The 18491-nt window shown below is 36.7% G+C and overlaps 2 protein-coding genes and 1 non-coding gene across 4 annotated transcripts; 1 reads left to right on the top strand and 2 right to left on the bottom strand.

Annotated features, from left to right (window-relative positions):
• The first annotated feature begins 1580 nt into the window (after positions 1-1580).
• Positions 1581-4507, top strand: LOC132609513 (WAT1-related protein At4g08300-like). Its single transcript, XM_060323528.1, has 7 exons — positions 1581-1846; positions 2462-2524; positions 2600-2716; positions 2809-3043; positions 3376-3534; positions 3614-3765; positions 3905-4507. Exons 1-7 carry the CDS (start codon positions 1647-1649, stop codon positions 4080-4082), a joined length of 1104 nt encoding a protein of 367 aa, XP_060179511.1. The 5' UTR covers positions 1581-1646; the 3' UTR covers positions 4083-4507.
• On the bottom strand, positions 2871-9740 carry LOC132609514 (transcription factor bHLH104-like). 2 transcript variants are annotated; one of them, XR_009570871.1, is made up of 6 exons: positions 9482-9740; positions 7387-7467; positions 6245-6322; positions 5695-5857; positions 5215-5512; positions 2871-3009 (listed from the first exon to the last, which is right to left on the bottom strand). XR_009570871.1 is itself a non-coding variant. In XM_060323529.1 (5 exons), the coding sequence occupies exons 1-5, from the start codon at positions 9586-9588 to the stop codon at positions 5267-5269; spliced, it is 675 nt and encodes a 224-aa protein (XP_060179512.1). In that variant the 5' UTR covers positions 9589-9739; the 3' UTR covers positions 4973-5266. The 2 variants fall into 2 exon arrangements, 1 of the variants encoding a protein (XP_060179512.1); XM_060323529.1 differs by lacking the exon at positions 2871-3009 and having other exon boundaries at positions 4973-5512; positions 9482-9739.
• On the bottom strand, positions 6742-6841 carry LOC132612380 (U6 spliceosomal RNA). The gene has a single exon (XR_009571749.1). It is a non-coding gene; the product is annotated as a U6 spliceosomal RNA (small nuclear RNA).
• Positions 9741-18491: the final 8751 nt, after the last annotated feature.

Genomic DNA, 18491 nt, shown 5'->3' on the forward strand with positions numbered 1-18491 from the left:
GTAAAGCCGAGAAGAAAATCCTTAAAAAAAAAAGAAATTTCTTAATTTGAAATTTCTTTTTTTAAGGATTTTTATTGGTTAAAGTTATTGTTTTTTAATTATTCAAGTGTAAAAAAAAATCCGAGTTAATTGAAAGCTGCAAAATTGCGATTAGCGAGTATTTATTGGTTTAAGTGCACATTTATAGTCTCATGTATATGCGTTTGCCTTATTTTTGCATTTTAAAAAAAATATTTTGTGATATATTTAGGGCTTGTTTGGCCATGAAAATTGTGAGTGTTTGAAAAATATAGTTTTTGTTTTCAAAACAACTGGAAAACTTGAAAAATACACTTTGAGTAAGTTTAAGTGTCTATCTGGTCACCTTGTAAGTTTATATGCCTATCTTACAAAACATGCCAAGTTTAAGGGTCCATCTAGGTATTAAGCCTAAATTTAATTATTCCTTAAGAAAAAGTTTCGCCTTATGGGGCATACTTTTAGTTATGTCTTATGGGGCACACTTCTAGTTAAGGCATAACTAAAATTTTACCTTAAAAAGTAAAAATATATATATATATATATATGTCTCAAGGCAAAGTCTGCCCCCATCGGCAGACTTTTGGTTAAACATAACTAAATTTCTGCCGGTGGGGGCATAGCGAAATTTAAACTCTGCCTTGCGAATTTTTTTAAAATTTTTGACTGAGTGAGAGTTCGAACTTGGAACCCATGGGTTTTAGCCGAAGGGCAAAATTTAAAGATTACAACTATGAGGGACGAAATTTAAAGACCACCCCAAAAGAAGCGAATTGCCCACATTTTTTTGCGCAGATTGCCCTTCTTTTAGGGTGGTATCTAAATTTTGTCCCTCAAGTTAGTGGTATTTAAGTTTTGTCCTTCGCTTGAAAAGGTAGCCGAAAATACTAAGGTTCTGAGTTTGAACCCCCGCTGAGGCATAAAATTAAAAATAATTTCGCAAGGCTAGGCTTTGAGCTACCTTATGCGTCATAGGTTGCCTTAAGGCATAACTAAAAGTTTACAGCAGAGGTTGCCTTAAGGCATAACTAAAAATCTGCCTTATAAGGCAACCTCTACCGGATCCGGCATAACTTTAGTTATGCCTTAAAGCACTTATGCCGTATCCGACATAACTTTCCCCAAGCCTTGCCTTGAGAAATTGTTTTTTATTTTTAAATCGGAGCCGGGGTTCGAACCCAAAACCTCAGGGTTTCTACGCGAAGGGCAAGAATTAAAGATCAGCACTTTGAGGACCAAAAATTAAAGACCACCCCGAATAAGGGGCATTCCTGCTAATTGCCCCATCAAATACATCGTCAATTGGTATCACTGATAACAAGTTTTTTTCTTCTTTTCTTTTAGGATATGGTGGGTTGTGAGAATGGATCAAGAATAGCTAGGTACAATAACATTCTACTCCTAATGAGTATATATTTGTGCATAGGAATATATCTATATTTGTGCATAGGAATATATCTTTCAGAGTGTCGGAGGAGTAGTCAGGTTATCTAATAAGAACAAGATACTATGAACAAGTGTTTGGTATCTAATCCCATTGTTCAAACTTCCATAGTAGCCTCTATATGAACTGTGAACTGCTTTATATTGGAGTTAGTTTTTCAAGGCATAGAAGAACATAGGCATTGATGACTATGGGGACTAGCATAGGCACATACAAGAGGTTCAAGCCTCACATCCTTATGGTTTTGGCTCAGTTTGCTTACGCTTTTTTATACTTCATAACTGAAGCTTCCTTCAAACATGGAATGAACCCTCATGTCAACATAACTTATCGGAATATTGTTGCCGGTTTTACCATGCTACCCTTTGCCTATTTTCTTGAAAGGTAAATCACAAAGTCATCCCTAATCCAGAAATATACAGACAATTGTTTTCCGGAAAAGGGCCAAAATTACCCCTGAATTTTGAAAAATAGTTTATTCATACCCTTCGTTATACTTTAGGGCCAATTATACCCTTACCATTATACTATGGGGTCAATTATACCCTTATGTCTAACAGCTGCCACGTGGCATCATTCCAGCCATTCAAAATTATTTTCCCCTCAAATAATTTTTTACCCCCTAAAATAACCCAACCCGACCCGATTTTTTTTTTTCAAGCCAAGGGGTAATGGGTTGGGTCCGTATCAGTTTGGCTGGAAAAAAAATTCGAGTCGGGTTGGGTTATTTTAGTGAGTAAAAAATTATTTGAGAGGAAAATAATTTTGAAGGGCTGGGATAATGCCACGTGGCAGCTGTTAGACATAAGGGTATAATTGACCCAATAGTATAACGATAATGTATAATTGGCCCTAAAGTACAACGAAGGGTATGGATGAACTATTTCCCAAAATTCAGGGGTAATTTTGGCCCTTTTCCGATTGTTTTATTTCTGCAGAAATGTAGGTAACCCTTAGCTTCAAATGACTATTTTCTGATGTCTTTGTTGCTTTCTACAGAAAGACAAGGCCAAAGTTAACTATAGCTTTGATGTTGGAGATATTTGTCCTCTCTCTAATGGGGTAAGATCAGTTAAACATCAAATTTTTCTTATATGCTCTTTGATGAGGAATTTAACAGTCTCTCCTTCATGACAGAGTGAGTTTGACACTAAACATGTACTATGTGTGCTTGAACTACACCTCTCCAACTCTTCTTGCCTCAATGGTCAACACTATAGCTGCCATAACATTTATACTAGCAGTCATTCTAAGGTAATACATGAAAATTCCATGTCACACTACGTGCAAACAATCAGCGAGAGATGACTAAATCATAGTTCATAGATGCTCTTTCTTGGTGTTAGGTTGGAAGATGCTAACATTCGAGATCCTAGAGGAATGGCAAAAATCATAGGAACCTTGGTTTCCTTGGCTGGGATTATGAGCATGACATTATACAAAGGACCTGTTGTGAAAAGCTTTGGGCATCCTCTCATCTACATCCCCAGTGGGAATGGTATTGTCCACGAGAACTGGTTGAAAGGCTCGATTCTCACTGCTGCTAGCTGCATAACATGGTCAATATCGTACATCATGCAGGTTTTTCACCAAAACTCTTCCCAACTACTAAAGAAAACAGGAATTAGCAACAGACAAATTTTATATCTAAACAGCAAAATCTGTCGCTAATCCCATTTAGCGACGGATTATCAAAAAAAATTATGTTAGCTAAGAGCAATTTAGCGACGAAGTTGTAGCTAATTCCAGTTTTTGTTTACCACATTAGCTATCATGAAATTATGTTGTCAACAAAACAAACTTTCGAACGCAAGACTTGCAGGAATTATGCAGATTCCTCAAGTAATCTATGTAGGAACTAAGACTGTTTATAGGAGATATCTCCTTATACGAGTTTAAACTGGAATTTACAGGCTTACACTTTGAAAAGATACCCCGCACAACTGTCACTGACTACATGGATGAGTTTTGTTGGTGCGGCACAATCGGCTTTCTATACAGTAATTGTACAACACAAACGAACAGCTTGGACCATGGGTTTCAACATTGATTTCTGGTCTACCATGTATGGGGTAAGAAGGGTCCAATAGTTTCTCTCAAAAAAAATTTAGCACTTGCACATTTTAATAAGAATTTTTGTAACTGGAATAGGGCATAGTGATCTCTGGTTTAGTAGTGTACATACAACTCTGGTGCACTGAGCAAAAGGGACCAGTGTTTGTAACTGTGTTCAACCCACTCGCAACCATACTAGTCGCTGTTCTAGCATATTTCGTCCTGGGTGAAAAGCTCTACGCAGGCAGGTAAGCAACGTTTTCATCTTATCCTTCAAACAGGAAGAAGGGGGGAAATACAAAGCATTTTCACCCCCTACTTTTGTTCTTTGGGAAAGAGGAGCAGATTTAACATATTCCATTATCATCCACCTTTTAACATTTTCAGCATTATTGGAGCAATAATTGTCATTATTGGACTGTACTTGCTTTTGTGGGGGAAAGAAGATCAACAACCAGAAATGAATGAGAAAGATAAATGCCGCACAACTGATGAAGTGCATCAAGAAGACCCTAGGATGCAGAAATTCACATCGGATGCAGACAAATTTAATGTAGCACCTTAATAGTCGGTGCCCCTTTATGTGGTGAGAAACAGGATGACCTCCATACCTAATCTGAAGTAGTATGCTAGAAGTGAAAAATAAAATAATAGACAAATCCTAGTCTACTTGTTGCAGTTTGTCTCTAGAACTGTAGGTTAATTTCAGTGTTTAGCTGCAGTGCACAGGTGTCTACAAGACCTAACTTCAAGGTAGAATAGATAATGTAGGACTGAAAAAAGCTAAGGAAGTACACACCAGAATAAGTTGCTATTTTTTAGCTGTTTAGCTGTTTCTCTCTTTCCTAGTTTGTTTAGAACTCTGTTAGCTATTTTTTAGTTTAGTTCCTTATTTTCAGCAAGCAGTAAAGTACTCTACTGTTATTTAGTTAAGCTATGATCTATATAGTCAGTTCCTTATGATCAATAAAATATCGATCTTTCAACTTATATTTCTTTGCTGTCAAAATCTTAACACTACTCAAACAGAGATTTATCTGCCACTTGAATGTGTTAGAAATAGTGGGCATGGAATCATCTCAAGAACAAGGTGAGAAGAGACCTCCTGAAAGAAAGATGATTAAGGGCTATATGCTCACCTACAAGTATGAAAGACATGACTTTCTTTCTCTTTCCTTTATTTTGCAAGTTCAATTACTTATGCAAGATGTGGCATATTCAAGTAGCAGCCCATTACGTTCATATTTCTGTCAAGTCCAAAGAGACTAGACAAACCACATATAATTTCATCCAACTTGAATCAAGATGTTCGTTCATCCTGACCAGTAAATGGAGCTCTCCATGACAAAACAAAGTCCTAGAGGAGAACCACTAATTCAAAGTGTCACCCAAATACCCTTAAAAATCCTGGGATTTATATTCTCTCAGCTGCATCATGATATTGAGCCTTGTAAGAGTCCAAAAATTTAAAAGGTCATAAATCAGTTGTACCACAGTTTGGATACACAAAAATTAGAACCCAAACAAAAATGCAGTAGCCAAAAGGGCATAAGTCAAGTAGCAGATGTGAATCAAATCCAATTCCACCTAGATAAATTATCTGCCATAACATGCACCTCCCTCAAATTAATTATAGAGAAAATGAGGAAAACCAAAGGAGGCAGAGATGACTAAGAGAAATAAGGTTAACAAGTTACCACTATTTACACGAATGAAGGACCAAATGCCATACATCATCTTGCAAGATTCTCAAGCAGCAGGAGGCCTGAGCTCATGATCTTGAGATGTGTCCCGCGAAGAAGGTGGTAGATAATGCCACATTGGCACATAACCATAACTAGGGAAAACAGGCATCTTATTTACTGCCGGCTGATATGCTGCTGGATGAGGTGGAATAAAACTTGCTGGAGCAGCTGTAGCTTTCAACTCTTGCTCCATCCTCTCTTTGTCTGCCTTCAGCGCGAGTTTCTCTTCACGAAGTTCATTCTTCTCTGCCTGTTTATAAGAAAAAAAATTGTTGTGAGATTATACACAAGGCATCAGCGATAGGAATCCAAGTAATCAAGAGTAGCACGTCAAAATTTCTTCTAATTCCCTTCAAGAGTTAGTACTCAAGTCTGCTAGTCACAGTAACTTTTACAAGCTACTTTAGCCTTTCAACAAAAATCATTTCTTACCTTCAAGGTCTTGATCTCTTCCATAAGCTTTTGGTTCATCTCTTTGTATTCCTCAGATTCGGTCTTCAGTTGGTTCAAAACACGAATGGCATCACCAAGTATGGCCATTTTGTCTGTTTTTACAGGTCTCCCAGGTTCCAAAACAGAGCATAATTCTGAAAACCTGCATGAAGCCAACGAGATTCAAATAGATTGATCTAGATTCACCTAAATGTTATTTGAAGGACATTATACAACTGATAGTAAAGCGATTTAAATTTAAGTGACACTCCAAAAGTGATACATCTCCTTGTAATAGCGGTCTTCCTTCTTTAATTTTAATACTGTATACCCTACTCAAAGCATAATGGCCTCTTTTTGATGCCCTTAGCTATACTTAGGAGAACTTACACCAATGGCAGCTCCAAGTAAGACTACCTTTATGCTTTAAAATTGCAACGAGCTACCTCCATTCTTTATTTACAGTTTCAGTGTTACTGCATATGGTAGAGAGTAATAGACAAAACTTTGAATGCTGAGAGAGAATGAGTTCATACGAGCATGATGATACCTTTCATTCAACTTTTCCCTTCTTAATCTCTCACGGCAAGCTTTGTTCCCTTGTTTGCTGCACAACTCATTACGGCCTCTGTTTAAAAAAAAACACAACAAAAGAAGACTTTGAAAAAAGAATTACGAGTAGACATCACTTTAGTTTCCATCACCTGATAAACTATACAGTAGTACTGAAATTTACACAGAAGTACCAAACCAAGAAAGCTGCTCTCTCCCATTTCTATCATGAACTCTCTCTATCATCCACTATGTAGTGAAGAGATCTCAAAAATATGCATAATTCAGGATAATCGAGTTCATAAAAACCCAATGCTCACATAAAATTATGACCAAAACTATGCAAGTCTACAAGGGGGTAAAGTGCAAAGAAACTAGCTTTTTCTGCCAATTCAGAAATCAAGAAAGCAGCTGAATATCCATTTATCTAAATAGAAAGTAGCTGAACTTCCACAAATTGCAAATATATTTAAATACTATTTTTTTTAGAAGGCAAAAAATTTCAACCATTTCCCAATTTCTGCTTGTCATCCTTGCGAAGAGCCTTGATAATCTCCTGGTATTGTTCCAAGTTTATCAGATGCCTCGAAGGGACACCAAAAAAGCAAATACATTTAAATTCTTTCTTTAGAAGATAGAGAAATGATGCAGGATAAACTGTCTATTCACAAAATAAGCTAATAGACCTAGGAAAGCGAACGGCAAGATTTTTGAAGAACACGGTCTCTCCCTTCCTCCCCTGTAACTGCTATGTCTATGAGCAAGATTTTAACAATTTTCTACAAAACAGAGGTAAATTTATTTCATTTAAAATCATTGATAGGCAATAAATTTGGAAACCCATTTGAATCTATCTGTTCAATCTCACTTATGGTGCGACAAAAACATCAAACGCAAAGCTAGAAATAATTGAAGGCTAGAGCAAGTTCATCCAGAATGAAGATGACAAATTTCTTTCAACTAACACTAAATTATCACGTATGATTTCTAAGACATCAACATATTAATTCACTTGGTATTAATTCCATTAATATGATCATGGTAAAGCTAGGCATTCTCATGAAATAATCAAGCATATGTATAGTTTTCCACCTTTTAAGGCAGACAGATATATTTAGAAGTTTCAAAATTTACAAATACCTCTTCCGGGGGCATTCTGTTTCTAGACACTCCTCCTGAAATGTAGCAGTGCTGAGAGGCGCATCGAGTTCTGTCAAAGTTCTGCAATCCAAGGATCAATTAGATACGGGCAAGCTTAAACTAAATTTATGGAACAAGGCCTATATCATCAGTTTGAACACGACAAATTGACATAAGGAAAAATCATCAACCATTTTCTTCAATTCTGCTTGAGCTATAGCTACTAGAGAAAAAGAGCATAGACAAAACCAAATGAGAAAAGCTTCAAGAAAAAAGATCATATGCCTATCCCACCTTTATTATTTGTTTCTTCTTTCTCATGTAACAAATCGAGGTCCTTTCTTAGAAACTACTCAAATCAGAACTGGTCATATTTCAAGATCTCTTACACAATTCCCCTATTGTGGTAAAACCTCTGCTACATTATGTAAAAGAGATCCAATGAGGTGAAGTGAAGACTGAACAATGATAAGACAATAAGAGGAAGAAAAGGATATTCATGAAGTCCAAGATTCAGCTCTTATCTAATAGGACAAAAGATTTAAGAAGCACAATGAGATGATTATGGGATGATTGAATGTGTTCTCTTGTAACAAGAACATGTGAACAATAAACTTGCATTTTGTTTCTACGATGATGCAGACGAACTTATGGTCTAATCAAAGCTTTTCCTTCAAGCAGTTTCGGATGTAAAAAGCTTTTTTAGTTCTTCACATCAAGATTAAAACAGGAAGCTTCCTGAATATGATTGAGCAACTTCATAGGGGAACAAAACAAAAAAAAAAGGAAACCATAACTTAATGAATTAATCCGGCATTCTTACCTATACGCTGGATCATTCTAGACAACCTTAATTCTAATATACAAAACAAATCATTTTTCACTTCTCTCTCCCTGTTTCCTTATCAAACATAGAACATAGAAATCCATCAAATCATACTGAACAAACACTCAGGCTAATCAACCCAAAAAAAAAAAAAAAGCGAAAGGAATGCAACCCTAGAAGAATCGCGGAGAAAATTGGGCTCCTCGTTACACTTATATGAGCATTACATCAAGCATATGAAAAGATAAGAAATTAAACACTTGACAAGCAAACAATCTGGCATCTCGAGACAACATGAATGATAATAACATGCAAAAACTTGTAAATGTAAGATTATTGGAAACTAGACCATCAAGATTAATTAATAAGAATTGAGGAAAATCTCATTCTTTATATAGATTCTGCTTATTCCTATCAGAAAAATAAAAAGACCACCAAGATTAAGCTTTATTAAGTTATATAATCCAATTAGCAGCATTACACGCTAGCATAAAAGCATATGAAAAGATCAGGACAGAATATAGAGCTATATAAAAGTCAAAACAAAAAAACCCCACCAAAATCAAGCTGTGTTAAGAGATAAATAGAATGGTTATTAGGGTATATAATAAAAACCTATGAAAAGATTAAGTTTTTACAAGCTAAACTTGTAAAATCAAAACTACAAAAACAAACCCCACAAGATTATATTACATTGAACAAACATAGAACAAAAGCATCTAAAAAAAGATTACATTTTTACAGTCTAATTATAAGAACAAAGCAAAATCTAAAAAAGGGTATGAATAAAAAGATTAGAACTTTACAGTCTAATCATAAAAACAAAGCAAAATCTAAAAAAGGGTATGAATAAAAAGATTAGAACTTTACAGTCTAATTATAAAAACAAAGCAAAATCTAAAAAAAGGCATGAATAAAAAACTTAGATTTTTACTGTCTAATTATAAAAACAAAGCAAAATCTAAAACTGGGTATGAATAAAAAGATTACATTTTTACAGTCTAATTATAAAAACAAAGAAAAATCTAAAAAAGGGTATGCAAAAAAGCTTAGATTTTTACAGTCTAATTATAAACACAAAGCAAAATCAAGAAAAGGGTATGAATAAAAAGATTAGATTTTTACAGACTAATTATAAACACAATGCAAAATTTTAAAAAAAAAAAAAAAAAAAAAGGCGTATGCATAAAAAGATTAGATTTTTACAGTTGTAATCATAAAAAGAAAGCAAAATCAAGAAAAGGGTATATGAATAAAAATAAAAAATACCTGTGGTTTTGGGTTTGATGGTTCCAAAAGAAATCAGAAGGTGCTTCATCTATAAAACTGTTGATATCAATTAAGTCCCAATTCATGTTGTCTCGAAATTCATCCATTTCAAATCAAAAACAACAAAAAGGAAAATCAAAAAATAGTTGAATCAAAATATAATTAAAACCCAATTAGTACTTGGATAAAAAAATTTAGGGATTAAAATTTTATGGATCTTTTTAGAAGAAAGGTTTTCAACGTTTGAGATGACCGTATAATAAAGAGAAAAAAAAGAAGAGTCACAAGTTGTGATTTGGAGGCTTAGGGGGGCAGCCAATAAATGATGTACACGTGTGCCAATTATTGGTGGCGCCGCATTTTTCTACTGTGATTTTGATTGTTGATATGATGGCCAGGTAATTTCATTAAGAGAAAAAAAAAATATTAAAGACTTCTGTTTGAATTTATGTGAACCTATTATACATGTGGTTCTTTAATCGTATTTTTCTTATATTTTTTTCTTAATTATTTAAATTATATATTATTATGACTTGCAGTGCTTTTTTATAAAATTTTATTTTTATAAATTTAATAAAATTATATCAAAACTTACGATTAAAGTTATAAAAGTTGGGGAAAGAACACTAATAACCATTATACACAAAATAATTATCCTTTCTATATCTTGTTACTTTCATGTTCAAACTATTTATTCTTTCTATTCATTGTTGTTTTTGAAGGTGATGGTCTGTTTTTTTTCTTCTTTTCTTTTTTATTTATCTACTTCTTATCTTCTGTTCTTTTTTTCTTGTTTTTTTCTCCTTTTTTTGTTCTTTTTTTTCCCCAATCATATTATTTTTTATTTTCTTTTTCACCCTAATTAGATCTCATATTTAGTTCTAACTCCATTCTGTTTTTTTTTTTTCTTTATTTCTTATTTCTTTTTTAATTTCATTTATTTCTTTTCTTTTTATTCTTGTTTATCTCCATAGTCTAACTTCATTCACCTTTTTTGTATTTTTATTTACTCCTCTTTTTAATTTCTGATGATTTTCATTTACTTTTTTCTCCTTTCTAATCTCATTTTTGTCAAATTATTTTTTTATTTCCTGTTTTTTCTTTCATAATCTAATTCTCCAAACGTTTTGGCTCCTTTATTTTTGTTTTTTCTTTTGTTTTATATTATTAAAATGATAACTGATATATTATCTTTTTTATTTTTTTATATATCTCAAAACAAATTTATTCCATCATATAGTATATCAAATCAGTAGCAGTTGAAGTATATTATTGTTGTATAATATGATACCCACATGGTATATATCATAAACTGACAGGGTATCATACAGGATTGACGATTTATTTCTTCAATAAAAACATTTTGTCCTCTATGATACCAACCTGGTATATATCATATACTGGCAACTTATCATAGAGGATTGATTCATCCCTTCAAGAAAAACACAACTCAATCATCTGTGATACCCACAAGGTAGATATCATATATTGACAGAGTATTATAAAATATTGATTCATTCCTTCAAACAATACTACTCATTCCTCTATGATACCCACATGGTATATCATATGTTGACAGGGTATCACAGTTCATTCTTTCAAGAAAAACACGCATCCTCTAAGACACGATTTTGGTATATATCATATATTGATAGAAAAACACTCAGTCCTCTATGATACCATCTTGGTAAATATCATATACTAATAGGATATCATAGATGACAGATTCATTACAATATTACTTTGTCCTCTGTGATGTCCACACAGTATATATCATATATGGATAGGGTATCATAGAGGACTGGTTCATTTCTTCAAGAAAAACACCCCTCAATCCTCTATGATATCCACATGGTATATATTATATACTAATATATTGACAAAGTATCATAGAGGATTGATTCATTCTTTCAAGAAAAACACAACTCAATCCTCTATGATATCCATATGGTATATATCATATATTGATAGGGTATCATAAATGACTGACCCACATGATATATCATATACTCGCAAGATATCATAGAGTACCGATTCATTCCTTAAAAAGAGAAAGAGCAAAGAGCCAGTCATCTATAATATCTACATGATATATACTAACAAGGTATCATAAAGACTAGTTCATTCCTTAAAAGTAAAATAAAAATGAAAACACATGAATCATAACTTAAACAGTCCTCTATAATACCCACATGGTATATATCATATACTGATAGGATATCATAAAAGACTGACTTTCCTTAAAAAATCACTCATCAGTTCTCTATGATACCCACGTGGTAAATATCATATACTGATAGGGTATCATAGAGAACTAACCGTTCATTTTTTAAGAAAACATTCAATCCTTTATGATAGCAACCTAGTATATATGATATAATTGCCGAGTATAATAGATGACAGATTCATTCCTTTGAAAAAGCACTACCCAGTCCTCTATAATGTTCACGTGGTATATATCTGACAGAGCATCATAACTGACTGGTTCATTCTTTCAAAAGAAAAGACTCCTCAGATCTCTATGATACCTACATGGTATATATCATATACTAACAGAGTATCATAGAGAACTGATTCATTCGTTCAAGAAAAACACAACTCAATCCTCTATGATCCTCACATGGAATATATTATATACTAACAGGGTATCATGGATGATTGGTCTACATGATATCTTATATATTGACAAGATACCATTGAGGACTGATTCATTTCCTAAAAAAAAAAAAAGAGCTCAGTCATCTATGATATCCCCATTGTATATATCATATACTAACATGGTATCATAGAGGATCGACTAGTTCATTCCTTCAACAAAACACTCACCAGTCCACTATGATACCTACGTGGTATATATCGATACTAAAATGGTATCATTAGGGACTGTTTCACTCCTTAAAAAGGAGAACCGTCCTCTATGATACCAACCAGTTATATATGATATATACTAAAAGGGTATTATAGAAGGATGTTTGATTCCTTCAAAAAAAGAGCTTAGTCCTCTATAATATCAACCTGGTATATATCGTATACTGACAGGGTATCATAGAGGTCTGGCTAATTCCTCAAAAAAGAACCCAGTCCTCTATGATATCAACCTGGTATATGTTACGTCCCGTATTTTTACATATTGGGAAAACCCGGATGAACTATGATAATTTAAGGCCAAGAATTATTTTGGGATTTAAAGTCGGGACTTTTGACCATTTGATTTCATTTTGAGATATAAGTTATGTATGAAATTGATGGCATTGAACACTTAGGGAAAATTGGGACCACAATTCATAAAATTGGGATTAAAAATCTTGTGCAAAAAGGGCCATGTGGCCGTGTAAATTTAAAGGGGTCCCACACATTGTGTGGCCAAATTTAATTGGTCCAACACATTGTGTGGGCCAAGGGAAATGTGGACATTTTGTGAGCACATAAAGGATGAAAAACTAAGTCTTCTCTCCTCATTCTCATTTCAACACTTAGCATAAAACAAGACAAATTGGGAGCTCTCTCCATCCCACTGTTTCGGCCACCACAAGAAAAAAAACCAAATCAATTTCTAGCTCTTCTAAAAATATTTCCTTGATACAAACCCACTATATTGAAGTCCCTAAGTAGCGTGGAAGAGTTGTTTGGGTCATCCAACCACTAGTTGTGCCCAATTGCAAACCCTAACTATTGAAGGAAGTGAAGAACAAAAGTAAGATTTGATTATGTTTTATGTGTTATGAAGGTTGTATGCGTCTTGTAGTATGTTAAAATGGAGGAAAATCATGAAATAGGGAATGTTGGAAGTGAGTTGTGTGTGTGGTGCTTGAGCCGTGTAAGTATGTGTGGTGTTGTGTTGTGTTGTGTTGTGTTGAAACCATGAATTTATGCCTAGTTAGTATATTATGATCATTGTAGGGTGAAGGAATGATTGAGAATTATCCATATGTGTATGTTGGTGTGCTAGCCGAAAATGGGTCACCTTATATGGCAATGAATAAATTAATGTCGCTTAATGTTTTAGTCATCGTCGTTATGAATTCGATGTTGGAAATGAATGCTTAATGACTCAAATTGATGTTGTAATTGATGCGGCCTGATTTGGAGGTTATAGTATATTCTATGTAATTTGTATGTTGATGAGAATAGCATTGTTAGAATGTGAATTGTGGATGCAAAACATGACTTAAAAATGAAAAGAGGGCTGCTCGGTTAGGGGCTGGTTTCGGCCAGCTTGGAAAATTTTCTTGGGATCGCTGGAAAAATTTTGTGAATGGTTTAGAAGTCCTCTAATATGGTGGGAAAGGATTCGGGTTGATAATCGAAGGTACGAACGATATCGTGGCTTGAAAGTAAGCCAATGAATCGAATATTTGGAAAGTTGTTGAAAGATGTAAAAGAAAGTTATTAATGTTGTTTTGCCTTTCGAATTGGTTATCAATGTTATTAGATTGGTTATTGTGGTTGTTGTTGTTGATTTTGAGCGAGATAAATTCTCGGGATGACCTATTTACAGGGGAAGTGCTGCCAAATTTTCGGTAGAATTTAATGACTAGTTGGAATGAATGGCTAAATGCCCTTATCTAATGTTTGGTATTCATTGGCATATTTGCAGACCTTGGGGAGCCCGAGGCGTAGGTTGGATATTTAATTAAGATTGACTATCTTCGAGGGCGTACGAGGTATGTAAAGCAACCTCCTTTCTTTTTGGCATGTCTTAGTTTTACATAGGCTAAATTAGAGCCTTAAGGAAATTCCAAATCCGAAATCCGAGCATGTTATGATCCGTATATGTTCTTTGGCACTCTTATGCATGATTTGATGAAATATGAATCTTATGTATTCGAAATAATCGTTCTCCGAACTTTGCACCAAAAGGGTTTCACTTTAAAGAATTCGTAAATTTTGAATGTCATATCTTTCGTATAAATGCTCGGATTGCTCCAATATTTTTATAAAAGTTTGCATTACGTATAACGAGTATGTTTTCCATAAGCGGGCCCGACTTGGGTAATTTTCCGTCCGTGGGTCCCGCGACTTCCCTTTATAAAATTCGGGAGCTTTTGAAAGGATTTGTTAAGACTATTATTTCGATTTTCAAATATGATCATTTTGCTTATGTTTGAATTTATGATAATAATGTTATGCATATGACTACTCACGACTCTATTCGTGCATTTTGTTATTCCCTTCGCCGAGTCCCGGGCCGGTTCTGTTATCGTGCGCATTTTGATATACTCCGGAGTTATGCTGTGTTATGGTTCTCCAAGCTACTCGCTAATGAGGGTCGGGTTCCACTTATGTTTGGTGATGTGTTGTATATGGTGTTATGTTGTGATGTGATATGTAACGGGGGTACGGAGATTTAAGACTTTCTGGTGTTATGCTGTGTTATGGCGCCATCGACGGGCGGGCGACCACATTCTTCTGTACCCTATGCATGACTTGCATATTTTTTAAAATAAACAAAATTTTGATATGTTGGATTTGCACTTATGTTTGATACTTCCATTTCGGTTATATCTCAGATTTTCTCTCTGTACATTCTGCTTTGCATACTCAGTACCTATTTCGTACTGACCCCCTTTCTTCGGGGGCTGCGTTTCATGCCCGCAGGTACAGACGCACAGTTCGGGGATCCCCCAGTTTAGGATAGCCCCTTCAGCTGTTTGGAGTGCTCTTCTCATTTCAGAGCATACACTTTTGGTATATACTTTTGTTCGCTATGTATGTATACATTTGTTCCGGGGTACGGCGGGGCCCTGTCCCGCCATATGATTTGTTTGGTCTGTTTAGAGGTCTGTAGACTTATTTGTGGGTGTGTGTGCCTACTTCTGTACAGTTGTGTCCATATGATCTCTTTCGTTATGGCAGCCTTGTCGGCTCGCACATGTATATGTTGTTCTGTTGGCCCTATGTGGCCTTTGTTGGTATTTGCTGTGTACAGGGTTATTTTGGATAGTCCGAAAAACAAAGGAAACTCTGCCAAAATTTTCTTTGAAAACCTTATAAATTTGGAACACTGCCTTGTCGGCTTCTGTTATATACCTGGATGTGTCTGATATAATCTGAGGCAGTGTTTGATATTTGTGTCGGTATAAGTCATCTGCTTGCCGCTCGGATTTGTGATTGTGTTCGGGTGCCCAATTCGGGCTCTAGTCACGGCCCACGGGGTTCGGTCGTGACAGAAGTGGTATCAGAGCGGTTTGTCCTTGGGATGTCTACAGACCGTGTCTAGTAGGGTCTTGTTTATCGGTGTGTTGTGCACCACATCGATAAACAGGAGGCTACAGGACATTTAGGGAGTCTCCTTTCTTTGAATCTTAGATCGTGCGATAGAGTTGTGCTATTAGGATGATTCTGTTCTGATCCGTTGTTGTTTTCTTTCAGTGATGCCTCCGAAAAAGGCGACGGCCGCCCAGAAGAAAAAGGGCGTGGCAGGAGAGACTAGCCGGGCTCGGAAGGGTACTCAGACCCTTGATCAGATGATGCGTGATATTGCGTCCCGGCCAGCAGACTCTACTACGTCTTCATCAGCAGAGGAGTCTGGAGCAGCTCCACCATTAGCTCCAGAGGCTCCAGCTCCCGCGCCTCCAGCTTCCCAGCCAGGGGCGGAGGATAGGGCATTGAGGGAGGCAGTACAGTTATTGACTACTTTGGTAGCGGGGCAGGTTCGCAGACGCGGGCAGAGAGATTATGATGATGATGACAGGCGTGATAGCCTGAGGGTTCGAGACTTTCTAGCATGCCGTCCCCCAGAGTTTTACGGGTCTAGGCCCGAGGAGGACCCCCACGACTTCATTCGGGGGATTCGACGTTCATTAGATTTGGTCAGGGCTTCAGAGACCGAGTCTCTTGAGTTGGCCTCGCACAGATTACGAGATGTTGCTGCCAACTGGTATGAGTCTTGGGAGCTATCCAGGGGCGAGAGTGCTTCCCCAGCTACTTGGGATGAGTTCGTGGCTGCTTTTACCCGTCACTTTTTGCCCCCGGAGTTACGGCGGGCGCGGGTTGATAGATTTTTACAATTGCGGCAGAACGGCCGGAGTGTTCGCGAGTATAACCTGGAGTTTGATTCTTTGGCTCGATATGCCCCTGCTATAGTAGCGGATATGGCTGACCGTATGCACCGGTATGTGATGGGATTGGACCGCTACTTGGTTGACAGTTGCATGGCGATGGCGTCACAGACAAACATGGATATCGCCAGGTTACAGGCCCACACTCAGGGTATGGAGGACCGATACAGGCCGATTATGATGGTAGGGATCGCGACAGGAGGCCACCCAAGAGGGCCAGGTCCGCGGGGTATTCTGGAGGTTCTCGAGGCGGACAGCCTCAGCAGTAGTCGTCGAGCAGATATTTTCCTCCGCCAGGCCGGGGTACACAGTCAGCCGGCAGACGATTTGACAGTGCAGGACCATCTGGGGCATGACTTGCATATTTTTTAAAATAAACAAATTTTGATATGTTAGATTTGCACTTATGTTTGATACTTCCATTTCGGTTATATCTCAGATTTGCTCTCTGTACATTCTGCTTTGCATACTCAGTACCTATTTCGTACTGACCCCCTTTCTTCGGGGGCTGCGTTTCATGCCCGCAGGTACAGACGCACAGTTCGGGGATCCCCCAGTTTAGGATATCCCCTTCAGTTGTTTGGAGTGCTCTTCTCATTTCAGAGCATACACTTTTGGTATATACTTTTTTTCGCTATGTATGTATACATTTGTTCCGGGGTACGGCGGGGCCCTGTCCCGCCATATGATTCGTTTGGTCTGTTTAGAGGTCTGTAGACTTATTTGTGGGTGTGTGTGCCTACTTCTGTACAGTTGTGTCCATATGATCTCTTTCGTTATGGCAGCCTTGTCGGCTCGCACATGTATATGTTGTTCTGTTGGCCCTGTGTGGCCTTTGTTGGTATTTGCTGTGTACAGGGTTATTTTGGATAGTCCGAAAAACAAAGGAAACTCTGCCAAAATTTTCTTTGAAAACCTTATAAATTTGAAACACTGCCTTGTCGGCTTCTGTTATATACCTGGATGTGTCTGATATAATCTGAGGCAGCGTTTGATATTTGTGTCGGTATAAGTCATCTGTTTGCCGCTCGGATTTGTGATTGTGTTCGGGTGCCCAATTCGGGCTCTACTCACGGCCCACGGGGTTGGGCCGTGACAGTATATACTATATACTGACAGAGGATCAGTGAGGATAGGTTCATTCCTTCCAAAAAAAAAGTATACAAAAAGTACAAAAATAAAAGAATTTAAGCTTAATTTTGATGTTTAAATCTTTATATCATGTTTAGAAAGTTTTACCTGTAAAAAAAAAATATAAATTGGGAAAATACATTAACCCCCCCCCCCCCCCCCCCCAACGTATAGCCAGATTAATTATGACGCACTCAATCTTTGCGGGCGACCTATTACCCCCCCCCCCTCCCCCCGTCTTAATTTTTCAGTATTTTAGTGACCTTTTTTTACTGACGTGGCAAAAAAAAAATTGAAGTCCAGTTGCACAGTGAAGAGTGTTGCACACTCTCCGCCACATTGGTGTCACGCTGCTGCCACGTCACTGCCACTTTTCCTTTTTTTCATTTGATTTTTCTTTTATTAATTATAATTATTAATTATATTTACCACTGCTGCTGCGGTGTGGCGGCGGCGGCGGTGGTTGCTGCTGCTGCGGTGTTGCTGCTGCTGCTATGCGGCGGCGGTGTGGCGGCGGCGGTGTGGCGGTGGTTAAGGAGGAAGAAGAAGAAAGAGAAAAATAAATTGCATTTAACAATTGAAATGTGAAAGAGAGGGAGGGTGGGGGTGGGTGAGAGGATAAAATATAAATAAATTTTTAAAAATTAATTTTTATTAAAATATCTCGTTTGGACCATTTTCACTCGCCATAAAGTTTTTTTTTCCACGTCAGTCGAAAATGGTACTAAAATACTGAAAAATTAAGACTGGGGGGTAATAGGTCGCCCGCAAAGGTTGGGTGTTTCATAATTAATCTGGCTATACATTTAGGGGGGGGG

This window comes from Lycium barbarum, chromosome 9 (assembly GCF_019175385.1).
Source record: "Lycium barbarum isolate Lr01 chromosome 9, ASM1917538v2, whole genome shotgun sequence".
NCBI lineage: Eukaryota > Viridiplantae > Streptophyta > Magnoliopsida > Solanales > Solanaceae > Lycium > Lycium barbarum.